The sequence below is a fragment of the Felis catus genome, chromosome B4 (genome assembly GCF_018350175.1).
Source record: "Felis catus isolate Fca126 chromosome B4, F.catus_Fca126_mat1.0, whole genome shotgun sequence".
Lineage (NCBI taxonomy): Eukaryota > Metazoa > Chordata > Mammalia > Carnivora > Felidae > Felis > Felis catus.
The window spans coordinates 137,379,900-137,401,453 of NC_058374.1; the positions used below are offsets into that span (position 1 = coordinate 137,379,900).

General features: G+C 61.6%; 1 protein-coding gene across 3 annotated transcripts in view; it reads right to left on the bottom strand.

Moving 5' to 3' along the window:
* PHF21B (PHD finger protein 21B) overlaps window positions 1–21,554 on the bottom strand; it is a 92,814-nt gene that overhangs the window by 16,089 nt on the left and 55,171 nt on the right. For all 3 annotated transcript variants that reach the window (XM_023257598.2, XM_023257599.2, XM_045062504.1), the window contains exons 3-5: window positions 6,900–6,992; window positions 4,474–4,824; window positions 1,975–2,115 (exon numbers count right to left, since the gene is read on the bottom strand). In XM_023257598.2, the coding sequence (XP_023113366.2) occupies window positions 1,975–2,115; window positions 4,474–4,824; window positions 6,900–6,992 (585 nt within the window). The remainder of the gene's footprint in view (window positions 1–1,974; window positions 2,116–4,473; window positions 4,825–6,899; window positions 6,993–21,554) is intronic.

Consider the following 21,554-nt stretch of genomic DNA (forward strand, 5'->3'; position numbering starts at 1 on the left):
TTATGTTTATTTATTTTTGAGAGAGACAGACAGACAGAGAGCAAGCAGGGGAGGGGCAGAGAGAGAGGGAGACACGGAATCCCAAGCAGGCTCCGAGCTGTCAGCACGGAGCCCGACGTGGGGCTCGAACCCACGAACCGCGAGATCGTGTGACCTGAGCCAAAGTCGGACGCTTAACCGACTGAGTCACCCAGGCTCCCCGACACTTGACATTTTTTAACCCAAGCTGAAGTCCTGGTGGTCGTGCCGGGAGGAGTGAGTTCCCCCGGGGCCAGGGCTCCAACTGCCCCATCTCCACGTCCCTACCCTCAGCACGGAGCCTGGCACGGAGCAAACTCTAAGACCTGTCCGAAGAGTAAGTGAATGAACGGAAGAAAGGCTGACTTCCTTTGATAACGACAGCCCGTCGATTTAAAAGAATCATAAGGGCTCAGGAAATGACAGATGTCGGCCAGGATGTGGAGGAGGCACCTTTGGTGGGAATGCACGCTGGTGCAGCCGCTCTGGAAAACAGTATGGGGGGTCCTCAAAAAACCGAAAACAGAATTACCCTACGACCCAGCAATAGCGCTACTGGGAATTTACCCAAAGGACACTAAAGTGCTGATTCGAAGGGGCACATGCACCCCAATGTTTACAGCAGTATTATCAACAACAGCAAAGTATGGGAAGAGCCCCGAGTGTCCATCGACGGATGAGTGGATAAAGACGATGTGGTATATACACATACACCGTGGAATACTGCTCAGCGATGGAAAAGAATGAAATCTTACCATTTGCGATGACGTGGGTGGAACTGGACGGTATTACGCTAAGTGAAGTAAGTCAGGCAGAGAAAGACAGATGTCATCTGAGAAACTTACAGATGACCATGGGGGAAGGGAAGGAAAAATACGATAAAAACAGAGAGGGAGGCAAACCATAAGAGACTCTCAGACACAGAGAACAAACAGGGCTGATGCGGGTAGGGGGTTGGCGGGGGGAGGAGGAGGGGAAAATGGGCGGTGGGCATTGAGGAGGGCACTTGTTGGGGTGAGCACTGCATAGTGTACATGACGAATCACAGGAATCTCCCCCCAAAACCAAGAGCACACTGTGCACACTGCACGTTAGCCAACTTGACAATAAATTATGTAAAGAACAACAACAAAAAAAGAATCACAAGTTGCTGTAGGAGCCCAGAGGGGTCTCTTCTGTCCAGTGAGGTGAGGTGGTCAGGGAAGGCTGCCTGGAGGAGAGCATGTCTGAAGTGAATCTCATCGGACAAACAAATAGGGGAGAAAAGGGGGGTCAGGTGAGGGCAGCCGCATGGAAAAAGGCCCAAAGGGTTGACTTTGGCCCAGGATGGCCGAGGACAGAAGCAGTAACACAAGAATGGTCACCTGCTGTCCCTGAAAGTTAACAAAGAATGACCTTGAATTAGCTGCTGGCCTCTTCCACTCCCTGGTGCAGGTGGCTCTGTGTTAGCCACGGAGAAGGATGCCATTCGTCCCTCCTCCTTCAGGTGGGGGTGGGGGAGGAGGCACTCACGTGCAATTTCTGGAAAGTTCTACAGGAACTTCGGGGAGACATCTGCCTCTCCAGCGCCAGCCTTGGCTGCAGCTGGCTTCTGAGGCATTCGGGGTCTCGCTCTGCCCACCGGAGGGCCGTGCGTGTGCGCCGCCCGGAGCAGCCCCGTCCCCTGGACTGAGCAGACCCCGACCCGCGGGATCTTCCCAAGGACGCTGCCAGGAACGCTCACCACCCGCATTACAGACAAAGACACAGATGGGACCTGCCCCCGGTCACACTGCTAGAAAGCTGGCGGCAGGAAGTGCAAAGCCAGGCGCCTGCTTCTAGAATCTGTGCGAACGTCCGCCCCACAGCGCCACTCGGCGAGCCCATCTGCGAGACGCAAGGCCGAGGCCCAACCCCAGGGAGCTTCTGTTGTCCCTGCCTCCTGCACCGCGCCCTGCCCGACCCCGGCCACCCTACCTCGGGGTTCTCCTGGCTCGGGGGTCGGTCTTCCTTCTTCTTTTTGGTGGCCTGAGCTCCCTGAGATGGCTCCTCCGTGGGCGGCCGCGTCTCCGCCGTGCTCTCGGGCTGCGTCTGCACTTGAGGCTGGATGATGATGACCTGGAAGTGTCGGGGGAGGGGGGAGGGGGTGAGGGGGGGGAGAACTGGGGAGGGAGAGGGGCCTTGGAAGGCAGGATCACAGCGGCGGAGGAGGCTCTCGGGCCCAGGGGGCGCCTGCCCCCAGGGTGTGCGCCTCCAGCCCGCCCATCACACCGCGAGGAGGGTCTGTGTGAGGCTGGGCCTGGTTTAGGAACCAGAAGGGCCTGGGTTCAGGCCTCCGCTAGCATGTCGCGGCTGTGTGGCCTCGGGGCGGTCACTTTGCTTCTCTGAGCCTCAGCTTCCTCGCAATAAACACCCACCTCCAGGGAGGCGGTGGAGACCCGGGCAGCAGAGACTCAAGAAAGGTTGGTTTCTTTACCCCTACCTCAAACGCAGGTAAACGGAGGCCAGGAGGGCTCAGATTTGCCACCTGAGGTCATCAGGGGTCTATCTGTCTGCAGGGCCCAGCCTGCCCACTCCCCAGCATGCCCCTGGGCCCCCGGGCCACTGTGTCTGAGGCTCTCACATCTGGCCTCAGCGGGGTGGGGGCGAGAAGGGGGAGGTAGACTCCAGACCCAGCTCAGTATCGCCCAGAGCGGCCCCACTCCAGCCAGCTTCCATCAGGGTTCAGGGTAACCGTGGGGTTTGATCGAAGGGTCTGCGGCTGAAAAGTCAGAAAGGGATTCGTGCAGCCCAGCCTCTCCCTCCCTCTGTCTGTGGCTCAACTATTTTATTAATTGTTTGGGGCAGGGAATTGGCAAAGGATCGCTATCTTGCACGGATCCGAGGGAAGGAATTCACCAGGAGCAGCCAGCCAGGGTCTGACCCCAGCCAGGAAGACCCTAAACTTGTATTTCTCCCCCTGAGAACACGACTGTCTCGTGAATTTGGAGCTCCTGAGCAGGAAGAGAAAACGCATTCTGTTTTTCCGCTGGCTCGAGGAGAGGTTCTTTGTTCTCCTTTGTATCACAATTTTAAAACCCCAGAATTCTCGGGATGGGAAAAAAAAAAAGGTCCCTCTTTATATTCGTGGGAAGAAAAACGTTAAGATCCCCAGTAGAAAACAGGGCAAAAAATATCCTCAAGCGAGTCACGTTGAAGGAGACAGGATTCTTGAAAAGTATAGAGGACGGGGCGCCTGGGTGGCGCAGTCGGTTAAGCGTCCGACTTCAGCCAGGTCACGATCTCGCGGTCCGTGAGTTCGAGCCCTGCGTCGGGCTCTGGGCTGATGGCTCGGAGCCTGGAGCCTGGTTCCGATTCTGTGTCTCCCTCTCTCTCTGCCCCTCCCCTGTTCATGCTCTGTCTCTCTCTGTCCCAAAAATAAATAAACGTTGAAAAAAAAAAATTAAAAAAAAAAAAAAGTATAGGGGAAACATTCGAGCTTCCTAATAACCAAAGGAATTCAACTTTGAACAGCGAGCATCTGTTCGCACCGATTAAACAGCAAAAAGTGTTTAAAGTGGCAGCACGGAATGCTGCTGAGGTTGCGGTGAAAAGGGCACTCATCCCACAAACCCTGCTGAGCTCCCCCCTCGTGACCGGCCGTGGTCCTGAGGGCCACGTCTCCCCCACCTGACCATGGCTTGTCCTAACCGAGGATCCCCGGGGCTACCGTCCGCGGGTGGCAGGGCCCAGAACCACAATACTCGCAGAAATACACCGTGTGCAACCACGTACAGGAGCAGGAAAGTGGGCCGCCAGCTCTCAGGCTGGGAATTAGGAGGGACGCTGGCCATCGGCAAGACGGGGGCCTTGTGGCAGATCCCGAACTGGGGACAGAGGACAAGGGGCCACAGAGAAGAAGGGGTGCCTTTCACACAGCCCCAGAGGCCTCGAGCCGCACAAGCACCAAGGAGTTCGGAGAGGGACACAGAGAGGATCTGAGTTTCGGTTTTCCATCTTGCCAAGACGTCACGGGTTTTCCTTCCGGGCACCTGGCGTCCCCGAAGGTCCTCGGCTACCCAGCGACACCGGCCAGAGACCCATCGTCACCAGCTGCGGCCTCCTCCGGGCACAGACCTCACTGCCCAGTTAATGACTCCCTTGAACGAAAGTCGCTCATTCGCTGCCCAATCATCCTTTTCCACCGATACGGATGCATTCAGCCACGCGTCTCGGCCACACACCCGCCCGTCCGTGCCGCCCCGTTCACGTGTGGAGCCGTTCCCCTTCGTGCCTCGTTCCCACCACCATTCCTTCCGTCACCGACTCCCTCCCTCCCTCGCTGGGTCGTTCCTTCGTGCCCCAGGCGCTCGAGCACTGACCCCTCTCCTGACGGCTCATTCGCGCCTCTGTTCACCGGGCCCACGGGTGGTCACTCCGCCAGCCACCCGCCCGCTCCGTCCGGGCCTCCCGCGCCTGCAGGCACGACACACCCACCTTCTTGTCGGCACTGATGAGGAGGGGCTGGACCATGACGCTGTCGCTGACCACAGACACGGCGGTGCTGGGGGCGATGGCGGTGGCATTGCTGGGGGCGGTGGAGATGATGGCGTAGGCCACCCCGGCGCCGCTCAGGGGGGAGGTGATGGCCGAGGACTCGGCGAGGGCCTGGGGCTGGCTGCTGGGCGTTGGCACATGGCTCACGGTGTTGTTGGCGGTGGGGAGGGCCGGGCTGGGGTTCTTGACGCTGACCACGGTGGCCTTCTGGAACGTGGGGGGCTGCTTGGGGGGCCGGTCCCGGCCCGGGGTGACGGGGAGGCTGTCTGGAATCAGAGTCTTTGGCCTAACCTGGGGAGGGAGGGAAGGACAGTCGCACGGTGGGGCAGACACACAGGCAGGCGGGGTGACGACAGACGCGGAGGAGGGGCGGCCCCGAACACAGCCGGGACTCGGGAAGGGAGGAGCCCGGGCACGGACGCGGCCGGGCTCAGAGGCCTCCCGGGTGAGGGGCGAGGGGACAGCAGTGGAGAGGCCGCGGGGCCCAGGTCTGGACCCAAGCCCCTTCCGGCTCAACCCAAAACGGTGACGAGCAGGAGGGCGATGGGAAAGCTGCACGTGGGCCAGTCGGGTGCCCTCTGGCTCCAGCCGCAAAGCAGCGAGCTCTCCCGGAAGACAGAAGTCCACACGGTGCTGTCGTTGGGGGGGGGGGGGAGGGAGGGCGACTGGGAGGGGCCACCGGGGGCTCCCGGCCCCGCTCAGTCTGCTTCGTGATCGGGGTGGGGGCTGCCGCCGTGTCCCCTGCGGAAGCCACCGGGCCGGGAGCCACGTCGCGCTCTGCGAGGCCCACGCACGCGGAGTGAAAGCAGGCGCGGGCAGCCACGACGCGGTTCCGGCCAGCGCTCTGGACGGCTCGTCCGGGGCCAGCCCTGCCCCTCCGGGACCCGTGTGGCGCCGGACACGCGCCTCATCCGTGCGCTGGGGGTGGGGAGAAGGCACAACGTGTGCGTCCTGTCAGCTGTCGCCAGCACCCCTGCTTTCCTGCGACCAGAAACGAGCCTCACGCCAACCCCGTGACATCTGCCCTAGGGCCGCCTTCTTAGGGACGAGGAGGCGGAAGAGGGCCTGCCCTGTCTTACCTTACTGGCCCCCCCCGCCCCCCCCCGTGACCGCGTTGTGAAGCAGGTACGTTGGCCCATCCTACAGATGAGCAAATGGAGGCCTGGAAAGGAAGGGGCTTCCCTGGGGAGAAGAACAAGGCTCCAGCCGTCGTTAGGGCAGAGGGACGTGCACGCGGGACCTCCACGAGCCTGCCAGGTGCTGGCGTGGGCTGGCGGCGGGCTGGGTTGGCTCCACCCATGCCCTCGTGGAGGGAGGGGTTCGGGGTGGCTCCCACAGGGCTCCGGGACCTTGAGCAGGTCACCTCGGTGCGGCGTCTCGTCCACCTGCTCCTCGCCAGGGCCCGCCAGGGGGCTGGCCTCCCTTCTAGTGCCCTGCCCTTCCCCCGCCAGCTGGGCCCTCCCGCCTTGGGCCAGCCTGGGGACCCGCCGTCCTCTTGGGGCGGGGGGGCGGGGGGCCTCCCAGCTGCGATGTCCGTTCAGGTCAAGTGAGGCCGTTCTGGGCCACCGGTTCCTCCCAGGTCACTCCGGGTTTGGTCCACACTGGCCAGCTCACACCACATAATCCCAACTCCGGACGGGGGCGAGCCGTGCCCAGGCTGCAGGGGCTGGGCCTCCAAGCCCGAGAACACGGATGCGGGGGACCCCAGAGCTCATGACTTGCGGGAGCCGTCCTCCCCTCTGGGGCCAGCAGCCCCGGCGGGCCACCGGGCACACAACACTCGCTCAACACAGCCGAGCACCGGTGAACCGCTGGCCCGCACCTGCTGCGTACCAGGACGCCTCTGTGCCGTCCGATTCATCCCCCCGGCCACCAAGGAGCCACCTGCACCAGCCCCTCTGCGGCACAGGAGATTGGGTCCAGGAGGGTCGAGAGGCCAGGCGACTTGTCCAAAGTGCGGAGCCCAGGCACGGACCAGCCGAGCACCTCGCTGCCTCCCCGGATGAATCATCTTGGGCAGAGTTTCTCGCGCTACTTTAACTGTGACCGAAACGCCTGTGACCTCGCGACCCGGTCCCGACACAAGGGATTCGAGAAACAATGCCTTTGGTGCATCTTGCTACGTTCTGCCCTATTCTAGTCCAGCCTCGTTGATTCCGTGAAAACAGAAAAAGTCCCGGTCACGACCCACTAAAAGGATTCTGCAATTCCTCGCTGTCGACGCTGGGTCTACTCGGAACGTCCGTCTCCTCCTCTCACAGGCAGGAGAGGCAGGGGAGGGAAGGGACGGGAGCACGTCCTCGGCGCCAGAGGGGGGCTGGGGACAGACAGACAGACTCTCCGGGGCCCACCTGCGAGCTGCTTACCTGAGGTAGCACGGCCGCTCCTTGTCCGGCCAACCTCTGCAAGGAACTGACCTGAGGACCCGTGACAGGCACTGCAGTGATGGTTCCCAAAGCCTGCAAGACAGGAGGGGGCGCTGAGCCAGGACCACGGGGACACGGCGCTGAGACCACGAGGCCCACCCGGCGCGTGCGTGGCTCCCGCCGGGCTGGCCGAGCAGGGGGCAGCAAATCCCGCCCTTCCTTTCCTTCATCAGGAGTTTACGATCACCCAGGTAACTTGATCATGTAAGAAATTCTGGAAACTAGGGGCGCCTGGGTGGCTCAGTCGGTGAAACGTCCGGCTTCGGCTCAGGTCATGATCTCGCGGTCCGTGAGTTCGAGCCCCGCGTCGGGCTCTGTGCTGATGGCTCGGAGCCTGGAGCCTGGTTCACATTCTGTGTCTCCCTCTCTCTCTGACCCTCCCCCGTTCATGCTCTGTCTCTCTCTGTCTCAAAAATAAATAAACGTTAGGGGTGCCTGGGTGGCGCAGTCGGTTAAGCGTCCGACTTCAGCCAGGTCACGATCTCACGGTCCGTGAGTTTGAGCCCCGCGTCGGGCTCTGGGCTGATGGCTCAGAGCCCGGAGCCTGTTTCCGATTCTGTGTCTCCCTCTCTCTCTGCCCCTCCCCCGTTCATGCTCTGTCTCTCTCTGTCCCCAAAAAAATAAATAAACGTTGAAAAAAAAATTTTAAAAAAAATAAATAAACGTTAAAAAAAAATTAAAAAAAAGAAAAAAATTCTGGAAACTAGAGCGAGAGAAAGGACGGCATCGTCCAGAAAATAATTAGCCCTGAGGCACCTCAGCTTTTTCTCTTTTTTAATGTTACTTATTTATTTTGAGAGAGAGAGAGAGAGAGAGAGAGGGAGGGGCAGAGAGAGAGCTAGAGAGAGAGAGAAAATCCCAAACAGGCTCCCAGCTGTCAGCACATAGCCCGACACGGGGCTCGACCCCACGACCCTGGGATCATGACCCGAGCTGAAATTAAGTGTCAGACACTTAACCGTCTGCAACACCCAGGTGCCTCGACTTCTTATTTATTTATTTATTTATTTATTTATTTATTTATTTATTTATTATCTACTTATTTGGGGGGGGCAAGTGAGCGAGGGGCAGAGAGGGGGAGAGAGAGAGAGAAGAGGGCTGGAGCTCACCCAATGTGAGGCCCCAACTTATTTATTTATTTTGGGGGCGGGGGATGCAACTGCCTGAGGGGCAAAGAGAAAAGGAGAGAGAGAGAGAGAGAGAGAGAGAGAGAGGGAGAGAGAGAATCCCACAGCCGGGGCAGAGAGGGAGAGAAAGGGAGGGAGGGAGCAGCGGGTCTCACCCGAAGCAGGGCCCGTGCTCACCCGACTGGGGGCTGGAACTCATGGACCTGAGCCAAAGTCTGAGGTTTAACCGACCGAGCCACCCACACACCCCCCAACTTGCTTTTTTAAAAGTAAGGTTTTTCACCTGGATACCTGTACGCTAAAAACCAAGAAAAATGAACTTGAATCCCTACGTGGCGCAATGTTTTAAAAACCACAGCAAAATGCAGCAGAGCCTAAATGTAAAGCCTAGAAATACAAAGCATCTAGAAAAAAAACCGCAGGAGAAAATCTTTGGGACCCTCGGGTAGGCAAAGAGTCACACGTTTAACACCAAAAGCATGATCCATCTGAGAATGAATTAGTAAACTGGGCTACAAAAAGAATTTAAAAACTCCTGAAGCTGACCTGTGAAGACAGTAGAAAGCCCCAGACTGGGAAAAACACACTTAAAAGTTGGCTGATAAAAGACTGGTGTCCAGACTTCGACTAACTCTTGAGGGGCGCCTGGGTGGCTCGGTCCGTTGAGCGTCTGACTTCAGCTCAGGTCATGATCTCCCGGTTCGTGGGTTCGAGCCCCGTGTCGGGCTCTGTGCTGACAGATCAGAGCCTGGAGCTGCTTCGGATTCTGTGTCTCCCTCTCTCCCTCTCTCTCTCTCTCTCCCTCTACCCCCCGCCTCCCGCTCACTCTGTCTCTCTCTCAAAAATAAACATTAAAAAAACCCAAAAAACTCTCGAAAACACGCTAATCAGAAAACGTGATGAAAACAACGAACACAGGATCCGAACGGATACTTCACTAAAGACGCGTGGACGGCAAACGAGCCCCCAAGAAGATGCTACGCAGCGTCGGTCATTCGGGAAGTGCTCACTAAAGCCCCAATGAGGCACTCCTCCCGCCTCCTCGGGGACGGACCAGATCGGGACGTGGTGGTGACAGACAGCAGCTGACCCACGGCTCCTGGGAACGTAAGAGGGCACAGTAACCCCAGAAAACAGTCTGCCCGTTTCTCAAAAAGTTAAACGCACATTTACTGCTATGGACTGAATGTGCGTGTCCCCCCAAAATCACACGTTGGGAGTCCAGGCTCTCGATGTGGGGGTGTCAGGAGGTGGGGACTTTGGGAAGTGTTCAGTCAGGAGGGTGGAGGCTTGTGAACTCGGTGGGATTAGCGTCGTGTAAAAAGAGCCCCAGAGAGACCGCTAGCCCCTTACCCCACGCGAGGTCTCAGCGAGAAGAGGGCACCCGAACGCAGAGGCGCCCCGATCTGGGGCTTCCAGACGTCCCGTTTGGGAACAGCCTAAATGCCACCAGGCCCGCAGCTGAACAACCTGTGCTGTCTCCACCCAACGGAGCATCGCTCGGCGATCAAAAGGAATGAGCAACTCGTACGCGCGGCCGGGACGAACCTCCAAATGCTGGCTGAATGAAGGAGCCGGGCGCCCCCACCAAAAAGGAAAGGAGGACGTGTCGTACGATGCCATTTATGTAAGATTCCAGAAAGAGCAAACCAATCTCCAAAACGAAGAAGCAGGTCAGATCACGCGGAGATGGGGGGATGGGAGGAAGGGATTACAAAACGCACCGGAAACGTTTCCAGGTTGTGGGCGGGGGGATGTGTTCGCCGTCCCGATTCTGGTGCTGGTTTCATCTGTCCCCAAATGACACAGCGGAGGGTCTCAGGCCCCACAAGCCCCAGCGCAGCTTCTGCTGATGGAGGGCCGGCTCCTCCCTCCTCTGGAATAGGTCACCTGCCCCAAATGGGTTCAGGTCGTCCAAGCCGGCTGCCCGCCTCTCGGTGGGGAGCCACACCCTGCACATTTAACCAGAAATCCACCGTGGACATTGGCCGGAACAGGGCTGGTCGCACAACACAGACAGCATGAAAAACACACGTGGTCTCTTCTCGGGGACGCGTCTCAACCCGTAATGCCATCTCAGGTCCCTGGCCAGAACAGCTTGGGGAGCAGTGCTAAAATAACGCCCCAGGCGCCCCCCAACGCCCACATTTTAAGAGTCTGCCCTGCCTTCTGCAAAGGGATGAGTGTGGAAGGTTCTGCCCTCCCCGGCCCAGCCCTGCTGGCGATCCGCACCACCTGTGGGGCCTGCCTCCAGCCGGATACGCACCCCCCACCCCGACCACCCCCATCCGCCCCGCTCCGGCCCAGGCGTGCACAGGTGGAGGCAGGCACGGTGCCCATCTGATTAGCAAGCTTCCGGGTGATTCTGCCAACCTGGGGACCACAAGCCAAGAGGAAACCGCCCTGTCCCTCTAGCAGGTTCTGCATCAGAGACCCCCACGGGCACCTGGTGTCATCAGTGAGCGAAGCTGTGTGGCCCCCTGGGAGCAGGGATTCCTGCACAGACGGGAGCCGACCGGAAGATCCTGAGGCCGCACAACTTCTGGGCAAATGCACGCCCAGCACCTACAGGAGCCAGGGAACAAGGGGCCAGCCTACTTCCCCTGGGAATCCCCTTCTGGCTAAGACGCCCCCAGACAAGCCCCCGGATGCCACCAGCTCGCAGAACGAACAGCATTCACCCGCTGACTCCACCAGCTAAAACCCTGCCTGACTGCAACCCAGCCCCACGGCGGCCGCTGCCTGGGGCTCGCTCGGGGTGCCTGACCGGGCTTTAAGGAGCACCTCGCAGGGTGTCGGGGTCCCTCTGTGCCGGGGCATCGAGAGGAGACCCAGAGATGGGACCACTCCCGGGTCAAAGCCTGAAGTCCTGGGCTCTTAGGAGAAGTTTGCTACAAACGGGGCTGCTGAGCCGGGTCCCTCCACCTCGCGCTTCTGGGAACGCTGGGTCGCCTCCCAGGACACCAAAGTCACCTGCCACGAGCGTCCACTCCCCGTCTGCGCGGGGCCGGCTTCCGGGCACCCTGCAAGCCTCATCTGTTTGCTCCTTTTCTAAGTTCCACCCCCAGAGTGCGTTCTTCCATGTCCTTATGAAGCTTTAATTAACAAGCTGAAAAGACATTTTATCTGGCAGGGGCTGACCTTTCTGCTCCGCGTCGGAATTTATCGGTACCAGCAGAAACAATCATCTCAGCGGCTATGTCACGAGCACCGGATAGTTTATAGCCACGCTTTCGTCAGGATAAATGAGCTCTTTAGGACTACATTTACAGCTCTAAGCATCTTAATAGGGAAAAAAAGGGCCATAAAAGTCAAAGATAACTTCACATTTGTCCTGCATCGGCGGAGTCCCTGGGGCAGCGCGGCTCTGACAGCAGCTGCGTGGGGCCCCCCAGGTCCCGGGGCCCAGTCCCCTCATCTGCCACAGGAACAGAGCCTGCTGCACGGGGCGCGGGCGGGTCGGAGGCAGCGGGCGCCGTGGGGCCGGCTCGCACGGTGAGCGCCGGGCAAAGGGGGAGGGTCGGAGCCGGCCGGCCTGCCGGGAACGGGGGAGGGACGGGACTCGTGGCATCAGCCTGACCAGGTGCCCGCCCCGGAGTGGCCCCTGTCTTGTTGGGCAAACCTGGGCACCCCCTGACTCTCAGATGGGGCGTACGGACTTGCCTCTCCCCACCCCCCAAATCAGAGTAAAATACCCTGGTGCCCGGCAGCGCGAGGAGGAACCAGACCCACCACCTCTCGGGCTTCCCGCCTGTGTTCCCATCCGTGTTTCCTTCTGTGCCCAAGTGCAGACACCAGAGCCTGCTGGGCTTTCAGTAAACCCCCAGCCAGGGCGAGCCACGGGACCAGGCCACGGGGCCACGCCCCCGCCGGGTGGAGGTGCTTTCATCCCGACTTGCTGCTCGTGCACTGCGGTGGCCAAGGTTCCTCCCCGTCACGGCCTCCCTAGACCTCCGGGCACTGCCAGACGCCCCCCGCCCACGGTGACCCCCTTCTCTCCCTCATTCGTTCAGCAAACGTCCCGGAGCACCCACGGGGTATCTGGCTGGCAACGGGGTCCGTGAGCCCGGCCTCACTGCGGCTGCTCCCACCCCAGCCTCTGACCCGAGGGACCAGAACCGGTCTCTGCTCCCCCGCGGGGCGGGACAGGAGGGCCCCTTCGGCAAGGCGGGGCGGGGCGGGGCTGAGGCCCCTCTCCGTGTGGAGTCCAGCCCAGGTCCTGGCCGGAGCGGGTGTCTGATGACAGATGTCGTTAAACCAGGAGGGCCTCGGGGAGCGGCCGAGGGACGGGGGGCTCTTTCTGCACGCCTGCGTGCACGGCCACCAGGGTCCACCATCAGGTGGGCCTGCCCTCTGCCACCTGCACAGGCGGCAGGCCACAGCCAGCTTCACCCCTGCCTGAGCCCGCTCTCCACACCCACGCAGACCGTGACCTCTGGGCGCTGGGTCCGGTTCCTGTGTCCAGGACGACCCCAGACCTCACGGGGCTGTCCTCTCGGCGGAACCCAGGGGGTCCTGAGGTGGCCCCGGCCAGGTCACGTGGGTAGACGTGTTCCCGAAGCAACCCAGCCGTGAGCGCTGGCCAACCTCTAGGGCCGGACAGAACGACTCCCATGCAGGACCTCGAGCCAGGGCCTGCCCTGACCTGCCAGCTTCCGGCCCGTCTGACCCCGAAGGTCAGCCCCTGACGCTCAGCGATGGAAAGCGTGACCGTCATACCTCCCACCGCATCCGGGGACCGTCCTCGGGCAGGCGTGTGCCCGCGCCTTCCACACGGCCCACCAGCAAGGGCCTTGCACGCGGACAGCAGGTAGGGACCGCAGCGGCCACCACAACCGGCGGAGAGGGCAATCACGGGGAGGCTCCATCAGCGTGCAGGGCCTCGGTGGCCGTCTGCCTCTCCTGCCCAGGCTGTGGCCCCCGGGACAGGCCGCGAGTCAGTGGGACCCAGTCGTCCAGGCCCTCCCCTTTCCTCTCCCTTGGTGCAGGGGGCAGGCACGGGGTCAGAGTGAGCCCCTCCCCCGGGTCACGTTAGGGACAGGATGGACAGGGAGGAGGAGGGAGATCCAGTGTGAGCCCTGGTTGGTGTGTGTGTGGGGGGGGTGTTGTGTACCCGGGGCGTGGTCAGTGGCCAGAGCGGAAGGTGGCCCTCAAGGACCTCGGAATTCATCACACGAGCAGCGGCCTCACAGAAGGAGGCCGCATCACACGGAGACAAACGTTTCTGTAAGTGCACGCCTGTCCCTCCCTTACTTGACCGTATGTGTTCCATATGAGGTGACAGGCCCAGAGGGGGCGGGCTTGCTGGGCCCCGGGACAGTGAGTGGCAGAGCTGCGTGACCTGCCCTCCGCGCTCGGTGGCGGGGCTCCGGCCAGCACTGTGGACACAGCAGCCGGGTTGCCCTGGAGGAACCCGCCTCTCCCCGCGACCTCCACTAACCTCGCCTGGGAGGGTGCCGTCCGGCAGGGGACGCGGAGTGCCGAGCACAGCTTTGAGGACAGCAGGGAAGCGTGCGGCCCCGCTTCTCGGGCCTCTCCAGCGGCTGGGACGGGACTTGCTGCCCAGAGCCGGGGCTCCCACATCCCGCACCCCTCCTGGCTCCCGCCTCCCCCCGAGCTGGGCGACGACGGCGGGGCAGCAGTCCCGGGCCCCCCAGGACCACCCAGCAGCCCCAGGGAAGGTGGCCTCGGTTCGCATCCCTCCACTTGAGCCGCGCGGCTGTGTGGCTTTTGGAGCTCTGAGGTCCCTTGCCTTCTCAGAGGCCGGCTGGGACACGGGCCAAACGCAAGTGAGCCCCAACACCAGTAAGTGCCGATACACAGTACTCTAACACAAGCACCACTTTGGCTGTCTTGTGAAACCAGTTTGTGGCTCGCAGGTGAACCCTGGCCGCCGGGGACGGGCCCTGGGCTCACTCCGCGTGCGGCCGGCGTGCTCCCGCTCAGCCCGGCCACCACCGCCCACCCGGCCCGGGGCCCCCGCGCCGGCTCCCGCTAACCCGAGCCCCTCCACGCGGGGCCACCGGGGGCCACTGGAGGTTCGTGCGAAAGCCCAGGGAAACACGCGCCTGCTTTTGCTCCCGCCGCCGTGTCCCGGGAGTCCCTGTGTCCACCACGCCCGTGTCCCTACCGGGGGGGCTCGGCCGACCGGCAGACACATTCATTCCCATCGCCGGGAATGGGACAAGCGTCCCTCCCACCTGGCCCAGAGCTGCTGGCGCCTGGGTCCTTCCAGTGGCTCCTCCTGTCACGAATGTGCGTCAAGGACCAAGGCGGCACGGAGACAAGGAAGAGAGGGAGAGGCCGGCGTGGGGACGACGGCCACGGGGTTGCCCGACAGAGCGAACACAGGCAGGACCAGGTCCGCGGCTCCCCTTCTGGACACACCCCCCAGGGCCACGCGTGCCCACGTGCCCGGGACACACGTGTTGCACAACAGCACCTGCCTCGGGGAAAAGGGACTGTCCCATCGGCAGGGGACGGACCCACCACAACGTCCCTCCGACGGGGGACGTTCTCTGGCTCCCGGCAGCCAGAGCCACAAGCCGGATGTAGACGCGTCACCGCAGAGACAGGCCCTTGGGTGAAACCCATGAGCGGTGCCCGCCACCCGCTACGTTCACGTAGAGTAAGCACCACGGGACAGCCTGGTTTGCTGACGCTGAGTAAACATGCAAAACCGACTCACGATCGTGGGTGCCCCCGGCGGTGGGGGGACAGGGGGGACGGCGAGGGGGAGTCCGGAGGGCACCTGCTTCTTCTGCGCATCTTACTTCTTCGAAAGACGATCAGCGCAAATGTGACGAAGTGCCCACTGATTCCTTCGGGCAGAGAGCACATGCAGGCTTATCACAGCACCCTTGCGTACTTGTAATTAAAAACTAAGCATAAAAGAAGGCAGGAAGGGCTCTGCAGAGGGGAAGGGGGGAGGCACCCTGGAGGAGTGGTGTCCGAGCCGGGCCCTGAGAGATGCACCACAATCGATCAAGGGGGCAGCCAGGTAAGTGCGTGGTAAATAGGAGGGAGGGGTGAGGGCACCAGGAGCTCGGAGCACTGGGGGCCGAACCACAAAGCCAAAGGTGGGTATGGTGAAGTAGAGAGCCAGGTAGGGCCTTGAATGCCACACCCAAGAGCGTGGCCATGCCCTATGGGAGATGGGGAGCCGCCAGCCACTGTAGGCTCTTGGATGGTGCAGCGGGGCAGGAAGGGGGCTTCTGTGTGGAGGCCAGATCTGAGGCCGGGGGTAAGGTGTGGACTGTAAGCCAGGGAGCCCTCTGGGGCAAGCAGGAAGTGGGTTCTGGCCTCCTCTGACACGACGGATGGCTGGCTGGCTGCTTCCCGAGGGGGCGGGGCTTCTGAGCATCCCTCGGTGGCACCCAGCCCAGGACCGGCCTTGTCCTAAGGCTCTTTCTTGCCCACGGGCACCCACACCTGCCGGCCCTGCCCTGGGCGTCCTGTTCGCCCCCAGGGGCTGGCAGGTGGTGGTCCCCACTGAGAGCAGCTCCCGGGAGAGGGGGGCACGTCCAAGGGGACTCTCAGGAGACTGTGGCACTGGGGCTGTAACACAAGAACCGTCTCCCGAAACCGGCTTCTCCAAGCACCACAGGGTTTGCAACGCAAACCCATTTCCCGAGCGCACAGCGGGGGAAACGGCACGGCCCCCCGCACAGGCGGCTCCCGCCCAGCCAGGTCCCGGTGACCCTGACCGAGTGGGCCAGCGGAGGCAGGCTGCCCGGGGCCACTTAACCAATGCAGAGGTCCTTCCAGGGGAGGCCGCTCGTAATCAGCAAGCCCCAGAGAACACAGGCGGCTTCTCTGCGCTGACATTTAACCCCCCCGCCCCACCCCCCGCCCCAGCAGCCCCAGCGTCGCCAAGTGCTTTCATTAACTTGAAAGGGTGTAATTTTATGCTATTTAGTAGGAAACACACGCTCTAAATGGCCTGGTGGACTGAAGACGGGGGGCTGTGCCCTTTCTGCAGTTGGGGGGGTAGTGGAGAGGGGCGTCGGGGAGAGCAGCTAAAGCAGCCGTATCACATCAACAAAACTGGGGAAGAAGTGCCATTTCTGAGACGGCACTGGACTACGGAGGGCAGAAGCCAGCTGGCACCCCTGCCCGGCCCTCCAGGTACCCCTGTCCCCAGGGATGGTGGCCCCTGGCTAGAAGGCCCGAGAGCAGGCTGCCTCCCCCGCTCTGCAGGGGTCCTCTCAAGGAGGGGCCGGGCCACAGCGAAGATGCTGTGGCCGGAGCCCCCCGCCTGCCGGGAAGGCCGCCGGCTTGTCTCCGAGGCTGCCCGGGCAGGGGCCCGAGGCCAGAGGAAAACACGGCAGGGGTGGTACCTGCCTGTCCCCAGGCCTTGCTCCCCACAGGCCACCTGTCGCCCTCACCTCGGGGCCCCTGCTATCTGGGACTTGAAGTATCTGTGTCTGCCCCTTGGCGGGAGGCCCGGAGCAGCTCTCTGGGCCCTCGGATGTGGGTGGAGTCTGCCCCGCCAGGTCCGCGTCTTCAAACAAATCACAACGGCCGAGTTGTGCGATCCACGGGAGGGCTTCTCCTGGCTCTCCCCACCGACCCGCGGACCTTGGGAAGATAAATCTAATTTCCACGTGTGGTCGGCGGCCGCGCACTCCCACTGGCCTCGGCCTCATCATCTTGCCACCTCCGATGCCCCGGAATTTAATTTGCCCCGGAATCTAATTTAGGGGACGCACATCTGCACGGAGCCCCGGGAAGCCCACTGACAGAGCGCCTCCGCCGAGCCTCCCGTGGGCAGTGACCCAGACACTCTCGGCTTCCGAAAGGGGGCCCCCCGTGCGTGAAACGGAGACACGATTTACTTACAGCGAAAGGCGCAGAGCTCAGCCCAAGTAACCACCACCCAGATGAAGATACAGAACCTTCCAGCAACTCGGCGGGGGGCTCCTGAGCACCCCTCAGGGGAGGGCCGGGCATCCCCACAAGGGTGCTAGCTGGGGAGCAGCGTACCGTGTGGACAGATGTAAGCAAGTCAAGGTTCCCACCCGGGCTGTGAGGGTACAGGCTCTCAGCAGGTGCGGGGCCGGGATGTGAACTCAGATCTGAAGGTGCCGGCCGGTGAGCGGGCCCCCCCGCTCGGCCTCCACTCGGCCAGCACAGATGGAGGCGGATGGGAGGTTCCTGCCAGCAGGGGAGGGCGTGGGGGCATGGTTCGTCGTTGATAAAGCACCTCTGTGTCTAGCTGGTCGCCACCGTTCTGGAAGACGAGTACCAGGACTCCGATGGATGTGTGGATGTTTAAAACGTAGGGAGAGGAAGTGACCTGCCCCAGGCGGTGGCCGGAGGGAGACGGCTGGGAGGGGACCTGGGGGGCACCCTGGAAGGGAACCCTTCTCTTCCCACCACCCTGCCCTACCCCTCCCTCTCTTCCTCCTGACTCTGTCCTGCAGGATGAGACCGGGTCGTGGGGAGGAAGGGAGGACACACAGAGAGGGGCTCAGTGTCCCCCGAGGGCTCAGCACGGCCATCTCAGCCATGCAGGGGGTCTGCGGAAGACAATGCCTGGCACACAGGAGGCTCTTGATAAAGGCACAAGCCAAACCCCTTCCCTCCCAGAGGTACGTCCCAGCACCAGCCTGTCTGGAGCAGGACCCGAGGGGCCTGTGACACTTACTTGGTGGCAGCACTCTGGGACCTGGGCGGTGACGGCCATGGTAGGGATTACAGGGGTCACTCTTCTGCACGTGGCCCCGTGTGGCAGGAGGGGAGGGTCCCAAGGTCTCAAAGAGAAACAAGGTGGTGCTGCCTTCACCTTGGAGTGACCTCATCTCCTGACTCAGTTTCCCCATCTCTGTGACGGGGTCACCACTGTCTAGGGGGGTGGTCAACCAGATCACTGGAAGACATCTTTTGAACTCGACACTGACCGCCCAGGCCTAGGGCAGGGAGTGTGGTGGGCGTGGTGAAGGCCTGGCTAAGAGCATTCCACACGTCACCTGCTCTGATAGCACCCACCGTGGCATCTCCAGGCCCGTGCCGCGCCCGCGCGCTCCCCCCGCAGGAGAGAACACCCTGTCTGATCCTCACTCTTTCCCCGACACGTTTCCGGATGCCAGACCCACCGCACCCTGAGCAGGCTCCACGAGGTCACGTCCTGGGAGGCGCCCCAGCCTCGCTGAGATGCGCCCCCAGGTCAGGGTAAGAAGACAGGAGCGAGGCCGGCAGTAGCAGGTGCGGCGCAGATGCTGGAGGAAGCCCACCCAGAACCCACCTCCGGCCTCCCCACATCCCGGGGAAGAAGATCCATCATCCTCTCAGGGGGAGGGGACCAGGTCTGTCAGGTGGCTGCAGCCACAGGCCCAGAGGGACACTCAGCATGGCTTAGCGGGGACAGAGACCCTCTCACATCATTCCCTCCAGGGACCGTTCAGCCTAAAGGGCATTTCTCGGGGGCAGTAGCATCCCCTGCGACTCTACAGGAAACAGGACGGGGCCAGAGCATCTCTGAGCACTCCCGTGCCCCGCAGACCAACCTTTACGCCCCACAGGATGGCGGCCCGGCAGCTGCTTAGAGAGCCGAACGGGGCAGACGTCTCAGGCCAGCCTTCTAAGAACACGAACAGTTGCTGACGGTCGTGAGCTGCTGGATGCGACCTCGCAGAATCTCTCTAGGCTTCCTGTTTTACGGGTGGGGAAACTGAGCCCTGGAGCAGGTGACACCCAAAAAGAGAAAGAGAAGGGGCCCAACAGCAAATGTTTCCCGTCTGCCCGTGGGAGCCTGACGCCCGCTCTAGTCCAGCGAGACTGTAAGAAGGTTACTGCTCACCCACCGGCCGCCAGGCACCGCACCTACCTGGTGCTTCACATACACCACCTCGGCCGACCCTCCCGCCATTCTGTGAGGCGCAGAGGGCTGCCCACTTTACAGACAAGAAAGCTGAGGCCCAAGAACTCAATGCCGTGCCGGGAGAGGAATTTTTTTTTTTTTAAGCTGACTTATTTATTTTGAGAGAGAGAGTATGTGCTAGCAGCATAGGGGCAGAGAGAGAGGGAGAGAATCCCAAGCAGGCTGTCAGCGCAGAGCCCGAAGCTGGGCTCGAACTCACGAACTGCGAGATCACGACTTGAGCAGAAACCAAGAGTCAGACAGTTAGCCGACTGAGCCACCCAGGTGCCCCAGGAGAATCGTCAATTTGCTTTCTTCAGTGGCTCCCCCCTTCACCCCTGGGTGACCGGCTGAGCAGACTTTTGGGGGCCTTTCCTGACATGCATGTCCCTCCTGGATTCACCCTGGCCAGGCTCCGCCCACGTCCCCAAGGACAGTGGTCTGGAAACACCACCGCCTAGCCCACTCCCTGGGAAGCAGGGTGACAAGGGGCCAGCAGACCCGGGGACACTTCGTGCGTCCACGCCCTCGCACACGCGTGTGTTGGTGCACACTGGGCTCCTGCCTGGCATGCCCTCCCTGGCTCCCGTGCCAGGCCAGCAGCCCTTCTTCAGCCTTCACTCAACAAGAGCATGGGCTACAGGAGGACGCTCGCCCACTGGGTGGGGGGGCGGGCTGGGCCACATGACTCAACCGGGCCAATCACAGCACCGGATTATCCGGGATCTGTTACTGGTCTAGAGGGCGGGCATGTGACCCAGCAGACCAATCAGAGTGCTTCCCTGGGACGGCTTCTCCAGCGTGGAGAGAGAAGCCGTCCTCCCCATCCGGTTGTGGTCTTGCTCAGAGACTGCAGGACCCTGGGGCCATCCCCGGGCTGCTTCACGTTGCCACCCCGGGGCTGTCATCCTCCCCTCAAGAGTCCCAGGGAGACCTCGGGCTGGGAGCCACGCACCTGCAGCCTAATGCCTTGGGTGGTGGGGGGAGGGCAGCGCCCGCTGCACTTGGGGAAACTCCCGGAACCTTGGAAGCGTCGAAGCCCTGTTAAACACACACTCGAACACAGCGTCCACTCTTGCCACGTTTAGAGCAGAGCTTCTGAAAATGCCACGCCAACCACACGTCCACACGTGTAGGCTGCCACTGACGGTTCCAAGGGGTCGGTGACCCGTCCAGCTGTCACTCCTGCCCCCACACGCGCCCGAGGTGCCTCGCTGGGAGCTGCAGGGAAGCGGCCGAAAGACCTGGAGTCAAATCCCAGCCCTGCCATGGAGGGGCTGTGACTTCTTGCACAGCTTTATGCAAACTCGCCGGACCTCAGGCTGTCTCCTTTGGAAAACGGGGACAATTAACTGGTCCACACTGGTTTGCTCTGACAGTCCAAAGGGAAGCAGGGGACACATACCTGGAGCCTCGGAGTCCCTGAAACAACGGTGGCTCCCCGAGGACAACATGGTCTCAGGCAGCTGGGACTTTGGTGAGGCCACCTCGCCACCAGAGCCTCGGCTTCTCTACAAGACCGGGACGCGGGGTCGCCGACATTGGCTTCACAGGGGGGTGAGGGATCGGCAAGATTAGGAACGCAAGACCTTCAGCTCTGGAAGGGGTGGCCCCGCCCCCTCCCCACCCCGCGCAGGGACGCCCGGGCCTCACGCAGAGCCTGCTCTGAGCTGGACGCGGCGACCTGCCGTGCCGTGCGTGGTGACGGTGTGCCCACAGCCCGCTGCCCCCGGGAGACACTCAACATCCTGCTCTCTCTGCCAAGGTATTTTTAGAAGAAACAGCACTTCGGCATGGAAACGAATAAAGTGTTGAAAATAAGTTTTAGAGTTTGAGTTCCGTGCACTAGGGGAGGGGAAAAAAGTCCTTGTAGGCGAAATATAGTGGAGAACACCTCTAGGGGGCGTCCTGAGGAAGCAAGATGCTGTGTCTCCACAGCTGGGATGCACCCCCGCCCCATGCGCCCCTGGAGGGCTCCGCCCAGCGGGGTCCAGACCAAGGGCAGGGGCGCTGCTGGGCTTCCGGGGCAGGGAAGGTTCTAGCAGCCCACCCACTTCGAGGCTGCTCTCTTGCAGAGGACGCTGCTGTGCCAAGCGCCGCTCCAGGCCGTGGCCCCCACTTCTCAATACTCAGGCGCTCCCTTCTCCCCCCACAACCCTCCCAGGGTCGCACCCCAGGCCCCTGAGACGTCCTGCCAAGAAACCCCAGAGACGAGCAACGACACGGACGGTCTCCACTGGCACAGCTTGTCCGCCACAATCTGGAGCTGAAGCCCCATTTCACCGGGAAGGAAGCTTAAGGCTCAGAGAGGCAGAGTGGCTTGTTCAAATCGCACAGCGCGTCAGAGGCAGGGCCGGGATCCGAGCTCAGTTCTCCACGGCTCCAGAGCCACCCCTGAGTTCTGGGCGGCCAGGCGCTCGTGGCCGGTGAGCACGTGAAATGTGGCTGGTGCCACCGAAGATTTGCTGTCAGCGTAAGGCACACGCGGGACTTCACAGACTTAGCGTGAATAAAACAGCTCGCGAATACTTGGAGAGGTTAGTTACGTGTTGCAGTGATAAGGTTTTTGGATATACTGGTTACGAGGCTTCCAAGATGTGAGGTTAC